The sequence below is a fragment of the Symphalangus syndactylus genome, chromosome X (genome assembly GCF_028878055.3).
Source record: "Symphalangus syndactylus isolate Jambi chromosome X, NHGRI_mSymSyn1-v2.1_pri, whole genome shotgun sequence".
Classification (NCBI taxonomy): domain Eukaryota; kingdom Metazoa; phylum Chordata; class Mammalia; order Primates; family Hylobatidae; genus Symphalangus; species Symphalangus syndactylus.
In genome coordinates this window covers 109,379,610-109,405,253 of record NC_072447.2, presented here as the reverse complement: position 1 = coordinate 109,405,253, position 25,644 = coordinate 109,379,610, and the positions used below count along the sequence as shown (strand labels likewise).

Sequence of the window (25,644 nt, the reverse complement as noted above, 5' to 3'; positions counted from 1 at the left end):
CCTCTCTACTATAAACCTTACACCAGATACAAAAAGAAAAACCTGAGATTGAAAGTATTAGGTGTGTAACAAGAGTTAATTCTTTATACCAAGGTTCAGAAAAGTATGCTATCTATAGCCCATGGGTTAAATTCAGGCTAAGGCTTCTTTTTGCATATAAAATGTGATTGGAATACAGTCACTCCCATTTGTTTACATATTGTCTATTGTTGCTTTCATGCTAAAAGGACAGAGTTGAGTAGCTGTGACAGATCATTTGGTTCACAAAGCAGAAAATATTTTACTATCTGACCCTTTAGAGAAAATGTCTGCTGACACCCCCTGGGTTACTAGAGCATTGTTTGCCAAACATAGTCTGTGGTCAATTAGTTTTATAATTACCTGCCTTGTTTGTTAAAGTGCAGATTCTTGGGTCAACACCAATCCATTGAATGAGACTGTTTTTGGTATTAGCCAAAGAATCTGCGTTTAATCAAGCATGACAGTTGATTCTGAAGCATATTAAATTTTGAAAACCACTGTTTAATGTTACCAAATTTGATAAGTATAGATTCTGAATCAAATCTCTGACAATGAAGGATGCCTGCAGTATCTTTAATCTGCCAGATTGATTGAATATTTTCATGATGCTCCTAGAGCTACATAACAGAAATTCTATTTTTCATCCCTTGAACATTCAGCAGTTTGCCCATGCTGAGGTTCAGCTATGACTTATTAAGAACTTGAAGCTAATTTTCACAATTTTTGATCAATACACTAATTATGTAATCCCATTTTTATTTAGAATCTGCACGGTATTACACAAAGTGCCAAGTGGTGAACGATTTCTTTGTTAAAATATTTAATGTAGGACACTGGGATTCTTATTCTAATCTTATTTTTATATTTCAAAGCTTTCTTCAGTAACGTTTGGCATGGCTTTTGCCTCAGATCAAGATATTTCCGGATATTATTTAGTTTCTGTCTTTGGGGCAGAACGTGTCTCCATCTAATCTAGCAGACTGCCTCTGGGGAAAGGAAAATCACAGGTTTTTCAGATTTAGGGGAAAAAAATACAAGCATAGCCTACCTAATTTTCAAGTCTCTGAACTAAGTACAAATTCTCAAGCCACCTGACCTTTGTGCACTCATTTTACGTAAAGCATGATGCTCTTAGGAGTCAGAAAATAAATGAGGGCTAAGCAGCATGAATGATTAGTTCTACAGGAGGGACATTATATCCTCAAAGCATCCAGATCAGAAAACTATACAAATGTACCACAGGTTTAGTATTGACTAAATCTTGAAAGTCTGCTTTAAATCTTTTCTGCCTTGTCTCTTAATTATGTATGTTGGAAATTGTAAATACCATTGATTGTTTTCATTTGCTAAATGCAAAAAGAAGGTGAACACAACTCCCTTTTTTTGCAGAAGTGAATAAAAGGAGCAGGAGATGCAGGGTGAAGGTGGGCTCAGATGACCCCTAAAGATTTAGGGGGAATCTCAGACAGAGTTGGATGTTGTCGGGAACTCTGACAAAAATGGTTTCTGAGATGGTCAATGCAAATGTCATTTGGACGAAGTATAACGTCTGGGTTAACAAAATCTTGACCTGGAAATGAGAGTAAGTCCAGGAGTTAGCAACATTTAGTTTCAACAGAGAAAAAGAAAGCTACTATATTTGTTTGTATCCCTTGGAGTCTGGAACTGGGCAGTTTTTACAACTCACACAAATTTTATATTAGTACTGTCTACATGTAAGAAATCTTAGGCCTTTGGAAATACTTGATAGTTCAATTTATTTGGTGCATCAAATATTTTGTAGTTTTTTGTTTTAGATATTATTGTTTCCTTCATTTGATAATACTTTCTGAAAATAAAGAAAGCTAGATGTTACTATATGATTCAATTTTACTTTCTTTTGTAACATTAATATATTTTATTCATAATTTCTATTTTCTTTTCATTTTTCCCATATAGTGTTTTGAATTTGTATATATTCAAAGCACATTTTTCAATATTTTAAATTAGAATCCTTTTCGGAATATTTCAAACCTCCAACATCTAGTTACAATGAATTGTATACATATTATTTTAGATCATTTCAATAGAAACTGAATCAGAAACTCAATCACCATTTTGCCAACTGTCCCTTCCTGTTACTGATAGAGGCCAGCAGTCAGTAGTCAGTCTTAAACCATAATCTAAATCTCATCTACACATGTTGCCCACACACAAGGAGTTCTCAAAATGTCAAAGAGATGAAGAAGTTTCCTTCCTAGGAAGACAGTCTTTCTGGATTCTTCTTCCTCTAATGGCATCAATAAGCTTTCAGATTTGATCCAATTTGATTAAACAATAATTACTGAATGTCTACTAAACACAAGGATTGGTGCTAGGAGCTGCAAATCAGCAAGGTCTGTACATAGTACACAAATCTGCTGCATTTATAAACATGACTCCAGAAAGTTAAGAGACATGATATTTACTAGGAAGGATACACAGACAGAAGCAATATATCCTAAAGTAAATAAAATATATGGGGTAGTTCCATTTGGAAAAATCCTTCTCAGGGCCTAGTTATATAAACCCCTCTATTGAACACATGTCTGATTCAGGGGCAGAGACAACAGCTGCTGAAGTCATAGGGTGTTAGAGAGTTCCAGAACAGGTGAAGATAAAGAATTTGAGAAGAGTGGGAGACAGTATTGTGCTGGCAGCAGGAGGCCTGATCAGGAGCTTGCACAAGCCCTGTCCCCGAATCCAGGCAAAGAAAGCATGGAGCCCAAATAGCAATTAATCCAAGATGACATGATTAAAATGGCTTACTAGGCCTGGTTGGCCAAGTTCCCAAAGGACTCTGTAGCTCCCATTAGGAAATCTGCTGTTTGTGACAAAAATAACATGGTATATTGTATTGCTGCAAGTGTGGTGTATTTACAACAAAAATCCAACTTTGAACCCAAACCACTTTGAGCATAAGAAATGAAAACAAAAATGTTTCCCTTCTTTATATTTCTTCCTTTCAAAATAAATTATTTACATAATCTTAATTTCAAATCATTGAAGTGTAATTGGGACTATCCAGGCTTTCCTAGCCCAAGGTTTTCTCTGGTGGGGTCTGAGGGTACATGGCCATGCCAAAAGTATAAAAACACCAGACCTCAGAATGGCATGTCTGCACAATGAGGTGTGGGAGAAGGAACATTAGCAATTCATTTATTCATTTACTTACTAATTTAATCAGCAAATATTTAATTATCTACTCTGTACCAATGATTGTGTTAGATGTTGGGGATACAGAGTTAAGAAAAAAAAAACATAATCCCAGTCCTTATGAATATAACAATGGGAGGGGGCAGGCAATAAAGAAGTAAATAAATATAGAATTATAAATTACAAAAAAAAATCCCTTGAAGGAAAGGAACAAGGTAAAATGAGAGAGAATAACAACGAGTAGAATAGGGGCTGAGGAGAGGCTACTTGGCTACTTGGGATGGCCAAGGAGTTTTCATATAGGTGCCTTTATAATGAGATCAGAAAGATGAGAAGTTGCCAAGCCAGTAAGAGCATCCCAAAATCCCAGGTAAATGAAAACTCATGTGTCACACCCTGAGGTAGGTAGAATATAGTGTGTGACAGGAGTTCAAAGGTCAGGGGGAGAGTAAATTATGAAGTTGGTGTGGTAGGCAGGGGTCAGATGACATAGTACTTTACAGACTAGTGGTTTGGATCTCTCCTAAAGGCTTGTGCTGTCTGTTCAGCGAGCCTCACCATTCATTCATTCAATCAATCAATCAATGTTTATTGAGTGCCTGCTATGTCTGGGTACTTTCCTAGTTCAGAAATATATATGGTAGGGAGCAAAACAATTAATAATCAATCCCTGCCCTAATGAATCTGACATTCTACTGGGAGGGAGACAGACAATACATAAAAAAACAAACAAACAAACAAAAAAAAAAACAGAAAAAATAAACAAGAAAATTACAGATTTTGATACATATTTTGGCAGAAATAGACAAGTGTTATAGAGAGTAACAGGAAGAGGGGGCACCTTTAATCAATTTCATTTCCTGACAGGGGTCTGGGCTTAGTTAGGCTGATTTGTTGATGTTCTTTTTGTTGGTGTTAGGGTGGGGTTTTTTGTAGCATTTTTTAAAAAATAAATTAAATCTGGAAAATTGTTGGTGTCATCAGAGATAGCACAATTTCAGTCCTTTATTTTCTAGTTCCCCAACTTAAAAAATAAATCCAAAACTTCATTTCAGTGCCTTGTGAAAATAATTAGGGTTTGGAAAAGGCAAGGTCAGGACACTCTGTCAGCTCCCCTTTTTTCAGATAATGGGTTTGCTTACATGAATCAGCAAAGGAAAAAAAAAAAGGATAACATGAGAGGGAAGTTACACTGAGTCAAAAAACTGGCAAGTGTCATTTAATTTTAAACTTCCTGAGTCCTATGCATAAAAATTGACTTCAGTAAAAAAAAAAAAAAAAAAAAGTTAAAAGAGCAGCTGCAGTCCTAACAATTCCTGAGGTGGGGGTGGGGAAGGAGATGCTCCCATTCTCCTTAATCAAATCCCTTTCCTTTTTCCTATATACTCAATTTCCCTTTTCCTGACTTTACTCTCTTCGTCTTTGTTTCCTCCTCCATATTTTTCTTTTTCTTCCCCTGCCTGTCTTTGCATTAAGTTGGCCAGGTCCTTAATTTAGAAGATGACATTTGGCACCCTCATTGCATTCAGTGCAGAGAATTGTTGACCTCAAACCCAGGTAATCTCCTTTACTATGTCCATAACCTTCCAAGGTTTAGTCAGAATGCTGTTCTCAGTGAGCGGTCTGGGTTGTGTCAGCCTCTTCTCAGCAAGGTAAGATTTAAATTTCTCTCTTCTAATTTGACTGTTCTCTGGAACGAAAGATGCTGGGTTATCTGTCAGGGCAGTAGCTGCCCTGGATTTCTTTCAAGTCTGACCCTGCTCTGGTGGCTCAGTTGGATGGAGACCCAGCGTAAACAGCCTGTACTTCCAAGCCCAGCTGGCAACCAAAATAGAACTCCCCTGGGTGATGTCCCACAGAATTACAAGGCATGGCAGAGGTGTGAACTGAGCTAAGCAAGAGCTAAGCTTACCCCCAAGAAGGAAGACAAGGTGGAAAGAAAAGGCTTATCAGTACACACTTAATCCCTTTGTTCACTGTTTTTTTTTTTAATTTTTATTTTATTCATTTATTTTTTTGAGACATAGTTTCACTCTTGTCACCCAGGCTGGAGTGCAATGGCATGATCTCGGCTCACTGCAACCTCCTCTTCCTGGGTTCAAGCGATTCTCCTGCCTCAGCCTCCAGAGTAGCTGGGACTGTTCACGGTTTAGCTAGCTTCTCCACAGTACCCCCATCCCCAGATTCAATGTAAGTCCTCTGTATCATTCCACTTCCTGCTCCATTTGAGTACTGAGAAAGGAAAATAAATCTTGGGACCACAAAATCACTAAGCTAAAGAGAAAAGTCAAGCTGGGAACTGCTTAGGGCAAATCTGCCTCCCATTCTATTCAAAGTCACCCCTCTGCTCACTGAGATAAATGGATATCTGATGGCCTCCTTTGGAGAGGCTAATCAAAAACTCAAAAGAATGCCCCCATTTCTCTCTTATCTACCTATGACCTGGAAGACCACTCTCCACTTTGAGTTGCCCTGCCTTTCCAGACCAAACCAATTTTCATCTTACATACGTTGATTTATGTCTCATGTCTCTCTAAAATGTATAAAACCAAACTGTGTTCTGACCACCTTGGGCACATGTCATCAGGACCTCCTGAAGCTGTGTCACGGGTGTGCATACTGAACCTTGGCAAAATAAACTTTCTAAATTAACTGAGGCCTGTTTCAGATTTTTGGGGTTCACATTTTGGTAACCATGAAGGGATTCTGAATAAAGATGCCCCTTCCTTTTGACAAATCACCTACTGGTGCTTGGTACAAGCATGAACTAACTTTATGGCTCAAACCAATAGGAAAATTTGCTTAGGTCTAGGAGCACCCCCTCCAGATAATCCCTGATCTCCCCAAATTTGGTCAAGATCTAAAGTTTATTTTGCTGTACAACACCCCTTTTTAAATTTTTACTTGTTTCCAACAAGGAAGGTAAGCTTTCCTGTTCCCATGATGATGGAAGGTAGGCAACTCCTTTATGGAGTTTGAGTTCACTCCCAGTAGGGAAGATGAGTTTGAGGATTTTTTCTCCTGCTTCTAGAATGGTAGAAAGCCATCTTTAGCCTGAGACCCATCCCTAGGTAAGTAGCTGAATTGGGGTTTTGCCTTGGCTAAAGTTTAACAACTAGCTTGTCTTAATTTCTCCTTACCATTACAGTGCTCAGCGATCATATTGTTGGGTTGCTGTTGTTGTTGTTGTTTGTTCCATTCTTTCTCCCATCAGATTTGACCAACTCTACCTGACTGGGTCAAATCTGAGTGAGACTTCCAAATTATGGGTAACAAAGCCTCTCTAATATGGCCAAAATTCCTCACAGCTGCAAAAGAGAAAGGAAAAAAAATCTCTCAAAGAGTGAAGGTTCTCACCTTTTGTTTGAAATCCTTGAGTTATCACTTTGGTCAAATGAATGACTTATTTTACAATGACCTGTGATATCATGTGTTCTAACTTTTGGATATTTGACAAACTTACCAAAATCAAATTATAAATTATGTCTTTTTCTGACCTAATTAATCCTTTAAGATATTAGGTTTCCTGAAGTCCAAAAATGACAATTTGGTTTATTCGGTATGAAAATTATACAGAAAACATTGTCAAATATGAAATGGCTTTTAGTTTTCTTTGTGCTGTATTTGTATACATGTTATTGCTATGTGTTCCAAAATTATGGGAAACTCCTATAATTCTGATAACTTAATGGACATTATCAGTAATAATTATAATTGTTATGTTAAATTATTAACATAATTTTTTGTGTGCAACAAAGGTAACAAATTTAGTTGTCAATTGTGTCCTTGACTCTGGCTGCCCTAAAACTTTTTGTCATCCACAGACAATTGTTGTCTTGTTTTGGTCCTCTTTAGAAGGTGGTTTTATAATCAGCTATAAAACTCTCACAGGTGCTCTTGAATACAAGTTTCTGGTAACTTTGAAGATTGTAACATGAGAATAGAAGTAAAACTTTTAGAACTCATGGAGAACTGAAATGTTCATGAATATCTAGCAGAACGGGAATTAACTACATGGACTGAACTAGTAGAAGATGGAAGTAATCTTTTTGACCTTTTGTTTAAAACGTTGCTGATCCTTCGTTTTGTTTTTCCAGAGTCAAGGAAACTTTTCTTTTGAGCTATTGGCAGCTTTTAACGATTTATTATACTTCTATGAACAAAATTTAGAATATATTTGTTTCTCCCTGAATTCTCCAGTATTTGCAGCTATTTATGAGTATTCTTAATATTTGTTATTTGCACAAGTGAAATAACAATCTGTTTTCCTTTATAACAGGACATAGTTGGAGAAACTGGTTATTTTACTAAGGCTTTGACTGGAATGGTGTGCTTTCCTTTAAGGAATCAAACTTGAATTGTGGAGCCAATAAAAGCCCCTTGGGAAAACTGACTTTATACCTTGTCTACACATTCCCTGTACAGGGGTCCTAACCTGGGGTAAGTAAAGAATGTCACTTTCTGACAGGACCAGGAGCCCCCAGGTTTATCTTGGAACCTTGAGAGAAGAGGAATTCACCCAAATCATAGGCATTTGATGGTATAAATCTAAGGCTGGGCTCAGCTTTAAAAGTCATCTGAGATGCCTATGAAACAAAATTCCATCAAAGCCAATTTAAAATCTTCTGTAAAAAATGTTATTCTTGCTGCACTGTATACAAATAATCAGGCCAAGTATAATAAAACAAATCAGTCCTACCATGATTTGTCTTTAGTAAAAATGGAAAACTGGAGAGAGAAAAATTATGTTTCAAAAACTGTAGTAAACGTGTTGTTAGATTCTAGTCTTGCCTAATGTTTTTCGATTTTTATTATTTTCTATAGTTTGGAACGAATTCTAATTTTTCTTGGCTATAAGTCTTCAAAATAATGTTTTCAGTTATTTCTCCTTCTTTTTCCCCACATTTTTACTAACTTGGAGTCACTGAAAACTAAGCTGTGCTTTTGTAAAGCCCTGTGAACTGAAACTAGACAACTTAAACTTCAGAAGAAAATAACAGCAACCTATTTACATACATAAACCACTTTCATAGCTAGATACTGATGTATGGACTTCAGAGTAACGTGCCTTATATTGATTTTCCAGGATTAGTCTTTGGTTTATTGTTGTTTTTCTCCCTTCTTCCCCCTATTTTCTCTTCATAAACATGAGACTTCACAACTTGCTAAAAATGAACTTTCCTAATAACTCAGTACCTACCCATCTAGGAATAAACCATTCTAGCCATGATCTATCAGACGAAACCTGAGATCAGAGACTTATTTTCTTCTAAAATGCTTTCTCCAAAAGATTTTTAAAATGAGAAGGGGGAATGTGTGACAGGAAAATAAATATTGGGGCCCCCAAATCACTAAGCTAATGGGAAAAGTCAAGCTGGGAACTGCTTAGGGCAAACCTGCCTCCTGTTTGATTCAGTTACCCCTCTGCTCTCTGAGACAAATGCATATCTGATTGCCTCATTTGGAGAGGCAAATCAGAAACTCAAAAGAATGAAATCTTTTGTCCCTTATCTACCTTTGACCTGGAAGCCCCCTCCCCACTTTGAGTTGTCCTGTCTTTGCTTCTAGTTGTCCCACCTTTCTGAACCGAACCAATGTTCATCTTGCATATGTTGATCGATGTCTCACATGTCTCTAAAATGTATAAAACCAAACTGCTCTGACCACCATGGGCACATGTCATCAGGACACCCTAAGGCTGTGTCACGGGTGTGCATTCTCAACCTTGGCAAAATAAACTTTCTAAATTAACTGAGATCTGTCTTAGATTTCTGGAGCTCACAGTACTGTTATTATTCCCAGTGATATGATTGTCTTGGCACAGGTTTCTCAGATCTGTCTTTCACTTTTTGAGGAAGTTCAGAAGATGGGGCTCTTTTGGTCTGGAGAAGCCTGAGTGTAAGGTTAAATTCAACTGTAACCCTGATACCTGTAAATAGGCTAGTGGGGCTTGTCAGTCAAACTTCTCACACTTCCCAATACTGAATGAAGTGTTGCTGTCATTTAAGTGGCAAATCTTAATCTTAAATACTCAGCCAACATTTAAGTTATTAGAAGCCATTTCTGAGTGAACAGCTCAATCCAGCATAGCTACTAATTGAGGGACATAAACCTGTGGATATTTTGTTTCATCAATATGAATGTAACTTCCAATGCAATTTTGTTTTTTGATACACACACTCCTTAGGCCCTGAGACAGAATTGGTTAAGCAAAATAAGGAGTCCCTGATGAACCAAGCACATGTGTGACCATGGAAGGGTCATGTGAGGTTGCTGGACACACAATATTGGGGAGAAGTTTCTAGGATTTGGGGTTAATACATAAAAACTTTCTCTGAACTAGAATTGTCCAACAGTGGACTAGCTGCCTTGAGTCAGTGAACGGCCACATTTTAAGGTTTTTGTAAAGAGGATTCCGCATTGAGTAAGGAGTTGAATTAGATCAGTAGTTCTGAATAAGTGCATAGACTTGTTGTGTTGACAGTACTTAGTAGGTAGTTTCAGATTTCCTGAATCAAAATTTCAGAGTGGAGCCTAAGACTATATTTTCAAAAAGTACTTTAGGTGCTTTATAATGTGAAAGCAGGTTAGAAAATCAGTAAATCAAAGAACTTCAAAAATCCCTCCCAGGCTAACTTTTCCTTTTATCTGTTGTACTCAAAAGAAAAAAAAAAACCTGGGTTAGTTTTCTTATCTCCAACATTTTTTTTTTTAATGTGGAGGAAACTTCAAAACACTGGATCATACATGCCATCATTTATCAGTAACAAATATGCATTTGTAACTATTTCATCCTTTCACAAATGGTCTCACTTTATAACAAGCTAAAAAAATTTTTGCAGATAACATTTTGTATTATTCAATTTACAGTCTACAAAAAAAGACTGACAAGATGAAGCAATGTCTGATGAAAGAAGATGTAACTGGTTTTTAAGCTCCTACTTGACTTCATTTACTGAATCAAATATTATCCATCAGATTGGAGTTGCCTCTGGGTTAGACTTGCTGATTCTGCACTCTAGCAGCTTTGCAGACCAAGCTGTCAGCAAAAGAATATGTATAATTGTTGGTACAAATTTGCTGTGATACTTGCATTGCTCTCTTGGTTTGTAATAAATATAGAAGTTTTTTCTTTACATCTGTTGCCTTCTCATGCAGATGTGTTTATGATCATTTGCTCAAAATATAGTAGCATGCAAGTCTGTTTCTGGAACAACAAACAACATCCCCATTCTCAATTCAGTAGAATTCTTGCTTTGAAAAAGCCTTCTGGAAATAGTGAGACGTGGAATCCTTGGTAGATATAGAATGAAGACAGATATTCAAAGTAACTGTGTATGTGGTGACTGTAAAATATACTTGTTATACTGAATGCTACTTCTATCACAGGTCCATCTAATTTTCCTAGAAAATCAGGAAAATATAAATGTAAACCTTGTGGTTTCAAAAAAGATTATTAAGATTATACTTCTAAAGTAATAGTGGATTGATAATACATGCCAAACTCTATGGAAAAACGTTCCAGTATGATGAAATTTTTCTTTATAACATAGATGTTTTCAAGATGTGGCTGTTGGCCAACTTGTTTCAGGATAAATTTTACCAAAACACTCTCTGAGCAATTGCACATTATAGATGTTCCCTGGACAATTGTTATAAGTTACCAGGTGTTATTCTAAATTTTCAAAGCACTCAAATATAAAACCAATCTAGCTTTTGTGGTGCTAACTGGGTGATGCAGTGTTTTCACTCTCAAGCAAATGACTGTGGAGATTAAGGAAACTGCTAATGTTTTCAGAGTAAACCAGTGATGCTACTGAGGATGACAAAGCATATGATCCATTAGGGACTTTTGTCAGTTGTTCTTGAGCCATTTTCAAAATACCTCCTTTTACCAGATCTTCAAACAACTGGAAAGCAAAAGTAATTGGGGTCTTTTCTGTTCTTGAGTTTTATAACAATATGATAAATGACAAGTATGCCGGGTATTTTTTTAAAGAACAAATTCCCATGTACATCTTGGGATTAGTGTAGATTCAAACCAATATTCTCCATTCAACTATGTTTAGTATAATTGCAGTGGTGAGTATATTTTACTGCCTTCTAATTCTGTGAAAATTAGTCCAGGATTATTCCGTGTCAAAGAATTAATCAAAATATGCAATTAATTAGAACATGCAACAATTAGTTATACATGATATTATTATGTTTCAGGTGACAAAATTTCACCTATGGTTAATCTTATTTGTTTTTATACATACATCTGTGCTGGATGCTCACGGAACCTGTCATAACAGGCAACGGTTATGGCAAAGTCAAGAACAGACAGAAGGTATAGGAACTGAAAAAAAAGGAGTGAGACTGAGGCAGGGAGAGCTTTAACCAAAAAGGGGGAATTTGAATTTGGCTCTTGGGACCCTACTATACAAAATAACAATCATATATTGTTTTTTTTCCCACTTCTTTTAGGGTATTTGCCACAATTATTCATTGAGTCATTGATCCATTCATTCATTTTTTTTTTTCATTCAACTATGTGTTGAGCACTAACTATAAGCCAGACACTGTTGTAGGCCCTAGAATTACAAAGATCAATTAGATAAGGTCTCACTCCTTTTGGAGTTCACATTAAAGCTGAAAAAATGATAAGTAATTATGATTTAATGTACTAAGAGCTAAGCGAGGTATATGAAAAATGCTATAAGTGGGCAGAGGAGAGAGGGATTTGCTCTACATGGGGAGAAGACTCAGAGAAGACTTTACTGATACGATACTATTAAGAGTTGTACCTTGATAAATGAATACAAGTTCATAAGTGGTAAAAAAGGAAAGGGTATTCTCAGCAGAAGAAATTATGAAAGAGAGGTGTAAGCATACGTGTCATATTCTCTACGGACTGGGTATACTGGGAAGTAGAGGAGAGAAGAGTCTATAAATGTAGGCTAGAATAAGGATTACTACTACTTATGTACACAAGTGATCCTTTCTAACAGACTAGAAGCTTCTTGAGGATAAGATCTAGGTCTCATCTTTTCATTCTGCCATTTACTCCTTCAAAAAATATCTTCAATGCCTCCTACAAGACAGGAACTTGAGCAGATAAACAGTATTACTGAGGCACTGACATTTCCCCAAAGGAACTCACACTGTGGTAATAGAGAAAAATGTAAAAACAAATAATTTTAGTACATGTGATGAATGCTGACCAAATGAATACTCTTTCTTTCAGGATTTTCTAATAATTTCATATAAATCATATAATTTTTTTTTGAGACGAAGGCTCGTTCTGTTGCCCAGGCTGAAGTGCAACAGTGTGATCTTGGCTCACTGCAACCTCCGCCTCCCTGGTTGAAGTGATTCTCCTGCCTCAGCCTCCCAAGTAGCTGGGATTACAGGCACATGCCACTACGCCCAGTTAATTTTTGTATTTTTAATAGAGATGGGGTTTCACCATGTTGGCCAGGCTGTCTTGAACTCCTGACTTCAGGTAATCCAGCTGCCTCAGCCTCCCAAAATGCTGGGATTACAGGCGGGAGCCACTGCGCCTGGCCTACTTCATATAAATCTTATACAAATCTAATTTCCTGTTTGGTAAAAGAAGAGGCAGTATCTCATGATTTTGTTTCTTTAAGAACTCTCCCTCATATCTTGACTTCCTAGCACAGGGCTAGATGATCATTAAATGCTTTATTTCAAATGAAATGAACTAACTACAGAAGAAAGGAGAAAAGGTTGCAATTTACAAAACTGAGCTAGATCTGCAAGACATGGAATAGGGGACAAGAACAAAGTATGAAAAAATACTATCGCCTAGGTGTGGGACCTGAAGGAAACAGAGGACTTATTAAAGAACCAGCTTTGGTGTTCTGCTTTATTTTTAATATGTTGCTTTTGGGGTTTGGATTACATTAGCCAGAGATGCTGCTTGTTAACCCCGCAAGTCTCTTTCTTAAGACAATGAGAAGCAAGCGAAGCAGAAGCAAAGGTGGGGTGAGAGAAGAGCTCTTATCTTTCCTCTTTAATACAGGAAGGCTACGGAGAGAAGAATTATTTAAGAACTGATTTAATAAATATAGGGTATATAGAGGGCTGGCAGTAGAGAAAATAGTAGCAGTAGTATTAATAGTATAATTTAAAGGAGTAAAAATAATAGTTTACATTTATTGCCAAGATTATGCCAAAATACTTTACATGCATTACTTTTCATTTTCATAACAATTCTATGAAGAAGTACCATCATTTTTCCTGCTTTACAGATAGAAATACTGAAGGACAGAGATGTTAGGTAACTTACCAAGGCTACACAGCAAATAATGTGATGAAAAGAACATTTGAACTCAGGCAATTTGATTGGAGATGTGATGATTAGAGAAGGCGCAGAGGCAGAAGTGGGAGTACTTCAGGTGTTGAGACATTGATAAAATAAGTATGTGTGTATGAGCGGATGGGGAAATAGCAGCAAAAGATAGAGATGTATCTAAGGCAAACAGTGTCACATATACAGGAATCATGTAATACGATTTTTTTATTGTGGCTCATTAAATGGTATCTTATAATAATGGCACACTTCTATTTTTCAATGCTGTCTCAAGTCTGATTATATCTACACCTACATCCATATCCATACCTAGCTATAACTAACAAATATAAGCCAAAAGGTTTTAGTTTGCCTTTGGTTCTCTAAATTGGAAATGAGTAGCTCAATCTTAATTTTGAAAGCATCACTTCCTGGGTATTATTTTTAAAATATCACATTAAGGCATTTTTACTAGAGGTAGGAGGATTGATTTTGATAACTTTTCCCCAATAATAAATTCAGTAACTTCAAAAAGAGATGTTTTAATCTTTGTCTAATATATAGAGAGGATATGCCATGAGGAAAACACAAAAACAAAACCTAGAAAAACAACTTTTCTAGCATAAGTAATTTTTTTATTTTGTTCTTTTATAACATTCCTATTTAAATGCAGACTGTAATGTGCTACTAAGTACAAGGAAGGCTTTTGGGCTATTAAAGTGCTAATTATAAAGTTAACTTTAAGTCAGAAATGATTGTAGAAAAGGCACATAAGTAGGAAAATTTACTTTAAGATCATTTAAGAAAGGCCGTGCTTAAGCTCTGACTTTGACAGGGAAAAATAAATTTCTAATTAGAAAAAAATATAAAGAAAGTACAGTGCAATTATACTTGTTTATAGCAAGACTGTTGAGCATTACACTGAGGGACACAAATTTCATGTTCCTGTTGCAAAAACTAACAATCTCAAATAGACATATAGCTCTGGATAGCTTCACCTAGAACACAAATAATGCCTCTCTCATATTTAAGAGTGTAGGTATAGCAGTAACAAATATTTGCACAGTCTGACTTCCTATTATATGACAACCATTACTATAACCATCCTAATGCTGGTTTTGCTTTGCTTTCTCCAACACCTCCTCAACCACACTCCATTCCCATTGTGTTCACTACTGTGGATATACATATTATGCCTTAGAGAAGGGAACCCGAGTCACCAGCAAACAATTCAGAAAACTTCCTTTAAGAAGAAATTGGGATATGTCTTTGAAAATAGATCTTTTATTTTAAAGCAATGGAATATAGCTACTTATTGTGTTACTTATTCCCAAATGTCTAAAGACATAAGACACCGGAAAAAATCTATTAAAAATTGATGCAAAGCAAAGACTTTAATTTCTTACCTTCTTTCTCCCCCTCATCTTCCTCCTTCTCTTTCTATGACTATTACTATTATTACATCTGTACAGTAAATTATAGCTTATAATGTGTTTACATAAACATTATCTTATTTGATTATTCTACATTAATTTAATATTTACTGAGCATCTGTGCTTTGCCTAATACATAAAGCATACACTGAGCTTATCATTTTCAAAAAGAATTTTAGAAATAAATAAAAACTTCATCATTACATGTTGTGAAAAGTGCCATTAACAAAAATAACAGCATGCTATGAATGAGGCAGCAAAATATACCTACATTGGGATTCCAGAGAAGGTATACCTGAGTGACACTTGAGCTGAGAGGGAAGGATGAGAACTTTTCAATCAAATGAATAGTGAAATGAAGAGTTTCCTGGGTCTACTGAACCACACATAGAAAGGCCCTGTGCAGAAACAAGCTTGGCCCATTAGAATGGAGTATAAGAGGCAAAAGATGAGGCTAAACAGGTACCAGAAGCCAGATGATGCAAGATCTTATAAATTCAAGTTAAGGAATTTGAAGTATATTGCATGTACAGTGGGAAGACATTGAAGGCCTTTAATAAGAAAATGATAGTGTTGGCCTGGCGCAGTGGCTCATGCCTGTAATCACAGCACTTTGGGAGGCTGAGGCAGGCAGATCACCAGGTCAGGAGTTTGAGACCAGCCGGGCCTATATGGTGAAACCCCGTCTCTACTAAAAATACAAACATTAGTTGGGCATGGTGGTGGGCACCTATAGTCCTGGCTACTCGGGAGGCTGACGCAGAAGAATCGCTTGAATCCGGGAGTTGGCAGTTGCAGTGAGCCGAGATCGCGCCACTGCACTCCAGCCTAGGTGACACAGCGAGACTCTGTCTCAAAAAAAAAAAAAAAAAAAAAAAGAAAGATAGTGTCTTATTTACCTTCTATATCAGCACTGTGTAATAGAAATACAATGTAAGCCATATAAGTAGTTTTAAGCTTTCCTGTAGGCAAATATTTAAAAAGTAACATGAAACAGGGAAAATAAATTTTAGTATTGTATTCTATTTAACCAAACATAGCCCAAATATTATCACTTTGGCATGAAGTCAATATTAAAAATTATTAATGAGCTATTTTACATTCATCATACTAAGTCTTCAAAATCCAGTGTGTATTTTACATATACAGCACATCTCATTTCAGACCAGCCACATTTTATGTGCTCATTTAGCACATGTGGCTAATGGCTATTACACTGGACAATGCAGTCCTATAAAGTTTGTTGTGGCTGCTAAGTAGAGAATAAATTAGATAACAGTAAGTGGAAGTGAGTGTATTTGTTTCCTATGACTACTTAACAAATTACCACAAACATAATGACTTAAAATAACAAAAATGTATTCTTACAGTTCTATAGATTAGAATTCCAACATGAGTTCTGATGAGCTAAAAATGAAATTGTAAGCAAGGTTGCATTCCTTCTGGAGGCTCTAGGAAAAAATCCATTCCTTTGCCTTTTCCAGCTTCTAGAAGCTACCCACAGTCCATGGCTCATGGCCCCATGGCTCCATCTTCAAAGCCAGTAGAACTGGACTGACTCCCTCTCCTGCTGTCATCTCTCTGATTCTGTCATTTCTGCCTCCTTCTTCTTCTAAGGACCTTTCTGATTACACTGGGCCCACCTGGATAGTATAGGATAATCACCCTATCTCAAGGTCAGCTAATTAATAGCCTTACTCCTCCCATTTCCATATAACATAACATACTGATATGTTCCAGTGATTATAATGTGAATATTTTTGAGGGGGACATTATTCTGTTTACCACAGGGGGAAAAAAACCCATGTTATCGACATTAGCACAATGTTTTAAAATAATCAATTTGATATTTTATAAAAACAATATGTTCTTATGACAGAAATTCATAAAATATAGAAAAGCACAAAAAATAAATTACATAACTATAATACAGAATCCTACCACACTGAAACATTCATTATTAACATTTATTAAACATCATTCCAGCCATCTATGTAGAGATATAGATAGAAAATTGGAAAGAAAAATAATTTAAAAAAATAGGGTAACATTCCATATTCTATTTTGAATAAATGCATTACTTTCAGTAATTTTCCTTGAATTTAACAAAAATCAAAGTCAATTAGAAGAAATTGCTAAACTCCAAATATATTTTTCTTCATCAGAATAATTTTTATTTTTTATTGACATATTGTAGTTGTACATACTTGTGGAGTACAAATCAATGTTTAGATGCATAAATGTTGTATAATAATCAAATCATAGTCTTAGCATATTCATCACATCATGTGTTTATAATTCTTTGCAGTGAGAACATTCAAAAGCTCTCTTCTAGCTCTTTTGTAATAAACTACACCTTACTGATAAGCATTGTCACCCCACTGTGCAGCAGTACACCAGAACTTCTTCCTTCTAATTGTATCTTAGTATGCATTGACCAACTTTGCCACATCCTTCCTTCTTTCTCCCACCTCTGCCTCAGTCTCTGTTTCCCTTATTACCATTGTTCTACTCTACTCTTCTATGATATCAACTTTTTTTTTTTAGATTCCACCTATGAGTGAGATGGTATGGTATGTGTCTTTCTGAGTCTGGCTGACTTCACTTAACATAGTGTCCCCCAGGTCCAACCAAATTGCTGTAAATGACAGGATTTCATTCTTTTTTATGGCTGAATAGTATTCCATTGTGTATATATATACTACATTTTTCTTATCACTCATCTGCATTGGACATGTGAGTTAATTCTATATCTTGGCTATTGTAAATAGTGCTACAATAAATATTGGAGTCAGATACTTCTTCTTTTTTGATGTAGGCATTTATTACTATGAACTTCCCTCTTAGAACTGCTTTTGTTGTGTCCCACAGGTTTTTGTATGATGTGTTTTCTATTTTCATTTGTCCCAATGAATTTTTAAGTTTTCTTTTTAATTTCTTCGTTGACTCACTGATTACTTAGAACATGTTGTTTAATTCCCATGTATTTGTAAGATTGCCAAAGTTTTTCTTGTTATTGATTTCTAGTTTTATAGCATTTTGATAAGAAAAGATACTTGTTGTGCTCTTTTTCTTCCTAAATTTGTCAATATTTGTTTTGTGGCCTAACACATGATCTATCCTGGAGAATGCTCTATGTGCAATTGAGAAGAATGTGTATTCTGCGGTTGTTTATTGGAATGTTCTGTAAATGTTTGTTAGATACATTTGGTCTATGGTATAGTTTAAGTTCAATGTTTCTTTGTTGACTTTCTTTCCATTGTTGAAAGTGGGGTGTTGAAGTCCTCTACTATTATTGTTTTGCAGTCTATCTTTCCCTTTAGATCTAATAATATTTTCTTTATGTATTTGGGTGTTCTGGTGCTGGGTGCATATATATTTACAATTGTTATATCATCTTGTTGAATTGATCCCTTTATCACTATACAATAATCTTTTGGTCTTTTTTTTACTGTTTTTGACTTATAGTCTATTTTATCTGATATGAGTATGGCTATTCCTGCTTACTTTTGGTTTCCATTTGCATGGAATATTATTTTCCATTCTTTCACTTTCAGTCTATGTTTGTCTTTAATAGTGAGGTGAGCCTTTTGTAGGCAGCACATAGTTGGGTTTAGTGGTTTTCTTTAACGCATTCATCCACTCTATATCTTTCACTAAGGAATTTAATCTGTTTACATTCAAGGTTATTATTGATAGGTACAAACTTACTTCTGCCAGTTTATTGTTTTCTGGTTGTTTTATAGATCATTTGCTCCTTTCTTCCTCTGTTGTTGTTTACCTTTATGGTTTGGTGGTTTTCTGTGGTGTTAAGTTTTGTTTTCTTTTTATTATTTCTGCATCTGCTGTGATTTCTTTGTTTGTGGTTATCATGGAACTAACATAATGAATCTTATAATTACAATAGACTATTTTAAGCTGATAACAACTTTGGTTGCATAAAAATGGTCTAGATTTTTCTCTCCTCCCACATAATTTGTATTTTATTGCTTTAATTTATAACTTTATCTTTGTTTCTACCTTAGCCACTAATTGTAGCTGTTGATGCTTTTGACACTTATAACTTTAAACTTTCATACTAGAGGACTGAAATATTTACATAGCAACATTACAGCACTGGGGTATTCTGAGTGTGATTATGGAATTATCTATACTGATGGGTTTTATACTTTCACATGTTTTCACAATGGTAGATGTCATCCTTTCACTTCCAGATGTATGAATCCCTTAAGCATTTCTTGTAAAGCCAGTATTGTGGTGGTTAATTTTCTCAGTCTTTGCTTCTCTCGGGGGGTTTTTATTCCTACTTCATTTCTGAAGGATAACTTACTTTGCTGGATATAGTATTCTTGGCTGATTTATTTTTTTCTTTAAGTACTTTGAGTATATCTTCCAATTCTCTCCTGGCCTATAAATACCAAGCCTATCCCAGCAGGGGAAATAGTGTGAAGAAATTTCATTTCCTCACTCTATATCCTCTTCTCAATCAACATTAAGTAGGCTTCCTTTACCACCACTCAATAGTCTCCACTTTTCCAAGTCTGATAGCCATTTCTCAGTTCTCATCCTCATTATCTTCTCAGTAACATTTGGCATAGCTTACTAATCCCTCCCACTTTAAATGCTCTCTTTCTCTTGGTATCGCCTCCTCCTATAGTCTCTCTTTAATTTTTCCTACCTCACCAACCAATACTTCTATTTGCTAACTTCTCCTCCTCTGCTTCATGACTTTATATAACATATAGATACTGATGACTCCCATATATGGATCTACTGCCTTGACTTCTACCCAGAAACTCAGGCTTCTCTATGTAACTGTCTACCTAACATCTTTATATGGATGGCTAAGTAATATATCAAACTTAATAAGACTAAATAGAGTTGTTGATGTTTGCTTCTTTGTACCCTACACTTGATTTTCCCTCAAATCTTCTACTATCTTCATTAATGGCACCTCCATTTATCCAGGTGCTCAAACCAAACCTCTAGGGGCTTTTCCAATTTCTCTTTCCTTTACTGTTCATATTCACCTCATTAACGGGTGCTGTTGACTCTAAATCTTAAGCATACCCCAAATCTGCTTAAAATATATTTTCCAACCCCCCCCACACACTCTTATCTATCTATCTATCTATCTATAAATCAGAGCCAATTTGGTCCCTACCTACCTTTCTGACCTCATTTCCTAGCATTCTCTACTTCTGCCACTAAGCTTCAGCCTCACTAATCTTTCAATTACTTGAACATGCTGACTTCATTTCTGCTTTGGGCCTTCACATAATACCAGCCTGGAGCTTTTTCCCCACTCATCTTCATGTGGTTGGCTCCTTCATGGCATTCAGATCTCTGCTTTCCCTTACTACCTGGTCCATTCTATCTCATCAATTTCTACCACATCACATATGTTGTTCATCTGGGTGGCACTTACCATTAGCTGATAGTTTTTTAATGTTTTGTTTTCTTCTTCACTTTCTCTCTCCCAAAAGAGTATAATCTTTGTAAGAGCAGAGATGTTATCTGTCACTTTTGTATCACCTGCTTCTAAGACAATGCCTAGAACATAGTAGTGTCTCCAATAAATAATTCTTAGATGTATATAATTTTTTTAAAGAACACCTAATCTATAGCATTTTTCGTGGCAATGGTAATTTATCCTGAATTTTACACGTGCTTTCAACAACTTCAATATATAGAAGTTATTTTGACTGGTTTGGAGGCATAGGTTTGGAGAAATTGATTTGACTGGTTTGGAGGCATAGGTACTCAAAAATTAAAGCTATGAAAAAATATAATAAAGGTAAACATGAATGTTTTGTTTGAAATATTAAGCTATATGCTTGTAGACATACCTAAGCATTTCTTTTTTTTTTTTTTTTTTTTGGAGACTCGCTCTGTTGCCCAGGCTGGAGTGCAGTGGCGCCATCTCAGCTCACTGCAAGCTCCGCCTCCTGGGTTCACGCCATTCTCCTGCCTCAGCCTCTCTGAGTAGCTGGGACTACAGGCGCCCGCCACCACACCCGGATAATTTTTTGTATTTTTAGTAGAGACGGGGTTTCACCATGGTCTCGATCTCCTGACCTCGTGATCTACCCGCCTCGGCCTCCCAAACTGCTGGGATTACAAGCGTGAGCCACTGCGCCCGGCCTGACATACCTAAGCATTTCTAAAGAGAGAGATTTGGGAAATAAACCTCCTATCAACCATAAGAAAAATTTTGATATTGGCTGTAACTTACAATGATCTATTGTAACACTGCATTTTACAGATAATGGCATTAAAGCTCAGGGACAAAAAAAATAGTTTTCCCAAAATCATATAGCAAGTAAGTGGTAGAGGTATATCTAAAACCTGGGTTTCACTCTTTTTTTTTTTCAACACTTTATATCGTTTATTAATGCAGTATACATTAGATCTAAAATCTGCAGTTTCTAAGCACACCATGTTTAGATCTTTCATATCCTTCTGCAGTTTTAGGTTATTTCTACAGAGGTACCTTTAAGTGAATGAATAACGCATTCTGTAATTCCTGAAAATATAGTACAGAATGAAATGATTTAAATATAATTTAGGCACATATTGATTATGAAAACAGATTATCTCTCAATACTTCTCTGTCTTGGTAAAAATAATAAAGCAAAGAAAATAATTCATTTCTGCAGTTGCTTTCCTTCACTTGTAAAGGTCTGATCTCCTCCCACTATGCATATGTACCCTTTACTGTTAAGGAAAGCTTTGCATATGTAGATATAGAAGAATAAGCTATGTAAATACTAAAGATATGTCATTCTCCCAAAGGAGACACAGGTGGTTTTCAATGATTCCTTGCCTCATGTTGATGAGTCTGTAGAATTCAGAACCCATTTGGACACAGCTAATATCCCTGCTCTTGGGGTAGAAAATAAGAACACCAGGTCATTGGTAGGGAGGTACAGGCCCTTCCTCTGCTGCTGCAGAGAGATAATGACTCAAGAAAATTGGGCTAAAATTTGTTTAAAAAAAAAACACAAAAAATATAAGTAAAAGACTCACAGGTGCTGACTGATTGGTATTACATCTTGGACCAGCCAAATGCCTTTATTTTTACTTTACATCTATTTTTTGGTGGCTGTAATCAAATGTGTGTTTAAAATTCCTCATTCCCCACTGTAGGGTTCTACCTGCAATTATATTACATTGCCTTTTAGCAGGCAACTCTACCATATTCACTCATATAAGCTTTGATTGCAGTAGCTCTGGATTTAGTATCTATTTCTAAGCTGGCCCTATGTAAACTATTTGGTATTTGAATTAAATGAATATTAATGATGCACCTTGGTTTTTTGGTTTTGAAGTATCTTCCTATGCTTGTGATGACTGTATGAGAAAACTAGGCTAATAGTGTAAATAGATAGAATTGCTTGGTCTGGTGTTGAGTGGAACTTGCCTAGAATGAAATTCTGAGAAATTCTCATTTATAAGTGTTGTAGTGATAGGTAAGTTATTCCTCCATCCGGAGTTCCACTGTACCTTTGGAATGACAGTGAAGTACAACGATGTCTTTCTTTCCACTCTGTCTCAATCAGTAAGAACTGGATATTACTTTAATTTAGCTACTGTTTTGTCCTAAAAAGTAAACATTATAAAAATGATCCTGAAAAGAGTCTTAGGGAGTCTGATCTCACTATATTCATGTGGTATGACAGGTATTTAAAGAGGGGAGGCATCACTAAAGCTATTTATAAACCTGAACAACCTTTTCCAAGTTTTCATAAAGTTTTAACAATTTAAATATCCATACCGCATCTAGGTATTCAATAAATATAATTGCATATGTTGTGCTTTCCATAAATTAAAATCCTCAAATGCATCTCAAACCAAGATGGTATTTCCACATCATGCCTATTTAAAAGCAAATATAATAGATACTATTCCTGGTCATAAAACCAGGTTAAACCCCCCTACCCCTTGCAATAGGCAGCAATATCTAGTTTCCCTACATCTATTAAATGAGTGCTTTTCTGTTAAAAATCAGAATATGGACAAAAAGTCAGTTTTTTCCCTTATGCACCGCTCAGAACAAGCATAATCCTCTGAACGTTTTTTTTTTTTTTTAATTTCTTTACAGTGTGATTTCTTCTAGACAACTGAGTGGGTGGAGAAAGAAAAGTGATAAGGAAAACATTTTCATCTTGTACATCTTCCTCCAGCCCCTAAAATTCTCATCTGACACTTTGTGACATGTGTAGTGGTGTCAGCATCTCTTCCAATATAGCTCCCTTCATGTTGGACCCTCTCAGGTTGGCTTCTTGAAGATCACACCCAGATAGATCACAGTTCTCTAAATCAGTTCCTGCCAGAGTTGCTCCTCTGAGGTTACAGTTCTTCAACTTTGCATTTTTTAAGGTAGCCACTCTCAGGTTAATTCCTGTCATCTGACTTCCTTCCATATCCACACCCTTCAGATTAGCACCTTCTAAATTGGCTTTAAGACCAGAAGGATCCTCAAAATTACACAGTTTCAGGGATGCTCCTTTTGCATTAGAACAGAGCATCTTGACTCCCTGGAGATTTGCACAGTCAAGCACTGATCCACAGAGATCAGCTCGTTCAAGATTTGCACAGCAAAGATTTGCATGTGCAAGATCACAGCAGCTTAAATTGGCCATTTTGAAGTTAATGTATCGAAGGTCCAAACGAGAAAGATCAGCACCATTGAAGTTCAAACCCTGGCATCGCAGTTCTGACTTGGTTGGAGTCGCTAGCAAAAATCGGACAAATTCCTTTCGGGATATTGGTGAATGATCCTCCGGTGGTTGGGAATTCTTTATTGCCACTTCTACGTGTTCAATCAATGAGTCAATACCAAAAAATCTTGCTTCTTCTAACACACCCAATAAATTAATGCCATCATTTACAACGAGCTGTCCATGACGCAAGTAGTTCAAAATGGTTTCAAAGTACTCAGGACTTCGGTCAATTAAGAAAGCTCCTCTATGATATTGCTTATTTCCCCAGTCACCTTTGTCCTTAAACATGTGGGCCAGCATACTGTCAGGTTCCTTATTCACCAAAGTGCTCCTTAGAATTCAGGGAAAAAATTGATTTCTCCATTTGTCTTTATAAACAAACATATTTAAGTCAAGAGTATACTCAATCCCAGCTGCTCTCTCAAAAAGATGCATGCTACAACCTGGTAGGAGTAACGCGTGTAGTTGTAAAGTACCGCCCTCCAACATTTAATGTCAGCCAGTCTGTGTAGAATCCTAACAATCCCTCAGGAGGCTTAGAATCTGTCTGAGGATCAATAAATGGCTCCCCTTCACAAACAAACAAAACATCATCATCCCTGATCAAAGCAATATCATCAATCAGTCCACCTTTCCCATTATACACACTGGTGGCTTTTATGCCGAGTTTACTGCTGGGCACAGAAAGCAAATCAGATAAAGTTCCATATACAGCAACCACCTAGCTTACAGCAGGTCTTTGATAAATATTTCTTGAATGTCGAGTGTTGAAGTAAGACACACCTTTTTTGTGTGACAATCAGTCATATTCATTTAAGTTTCTTACACTTTCCGTTCTTGGGGCTGCCGTTCAGGAACAGGGTCACCCGCCTCATCGCGCTGCCCCCGCTGGGTCCTGAGTGAGCCGCCATCCTCCCACCTAGTCCTCCTCTCACCTTTTTCTCCTCCCGCCCTTCCCCTCCCTCCACCCACTCGGATTCGCCTCCCTTTGCCACCTTCCTGCCCTTGGCTAAAACCGGGGTTTCACTCTTAACTTTCATTCCATGTTCCAAGCAAATGCTACACTATGTTATAAAAGGCTCCAAATATATTATATTTTCTGAAGCTTATTAAATTTTCATAAAATTATAGGATGTTAATGAAAGATTTTTAATTTTAGTGGTCTCAAGTATTTCTTTCTCTAGAGGAACCAAAATTTATATCACTGTTAATCTTATGTTACTAAATCAAATCAAAGTTAAACCTAAAGTTATATAAAGGAAGAATGCTTGAGTATTTATATCAAGTTCTGTACAGACATATGAAAATGCATATAAATTTCATTGTCTAACTTATTTTATTATTCTGAACCAAAATGATTTTCACAAGCTTTGAAACTCCAAAAATCAAACTAAACATGTCTACAAAATCAAACCTTAAATATAATACATTGTAAAGACACTTACATGAACCATACATCACTTATCAAAAACAAATCTCTCTCTATATATATATGTATATAACCATATGTGAGAATAAACACTACTGTCTTAGAATGTTTCAAAACATACAAAAAATCTGCTTGTATAGGAAATACATAAACTTGGTCATAGAATTTTTATTGGTTAGGGTAGCATATAACCTAGGTGTCTATGTAGTAGCAAATAAAATCTTGTGAAAGTATGGCGAAATATATTAATATGCATTTATTTCATTCTGTAAACGAGAAGAATCTTTTGTTGAATTTTAGATTGAATGTATACTAACAGCCTTGCTTTAACGTCTTCTCAAGCTATGAAGAAAAATACCTTTTCAGATGACAAATCATCAGTTCTGGAAACTGTAGGGTCCTGTAGGATCCTTTCCTATATATTTGTTGAACCATTTGAATATAAATATGCAAAATATAGAATTGTAAGTTCAGCAGTAGGAGTTCAGGAGATCCTGCCATCCCTACCAACCACTATATCTGCTCTCCTTTTTGGGAATAAATGTGCCTCATCCCTCCAGTCCC

General features: G+C 36.1%; 2 protein-coding genes across 2 annotated transcripts in view; both read right to left on the bottom strand.

The window, feature by feature from the left end:
- Positions 1–25,644, bottom strand: part of IL1RAPL2 (interleukin 1 receptor accessory protein like 2) — a 599,554-nt gene that overhangs the window by 354,908 nt on the left and 219,002 nt on the right. The window lies entirely within an intron of this gene.
- Positions 20,812–24,555, bottom strand: LOC129475573 (BTB/POZ domain-containing protein KCTD9-like). The gene is given in 3 exon segments (XM_055267712.2): positions 20,812–23,979; positions 24,095–24,388; positions 24,480–24,555. Coding segments are annotated over 3 exon segments (1,197 nt in total). The 5' UTR covers positions 24,527–24,555; the 3' UTR covers positions 20,812–23,123.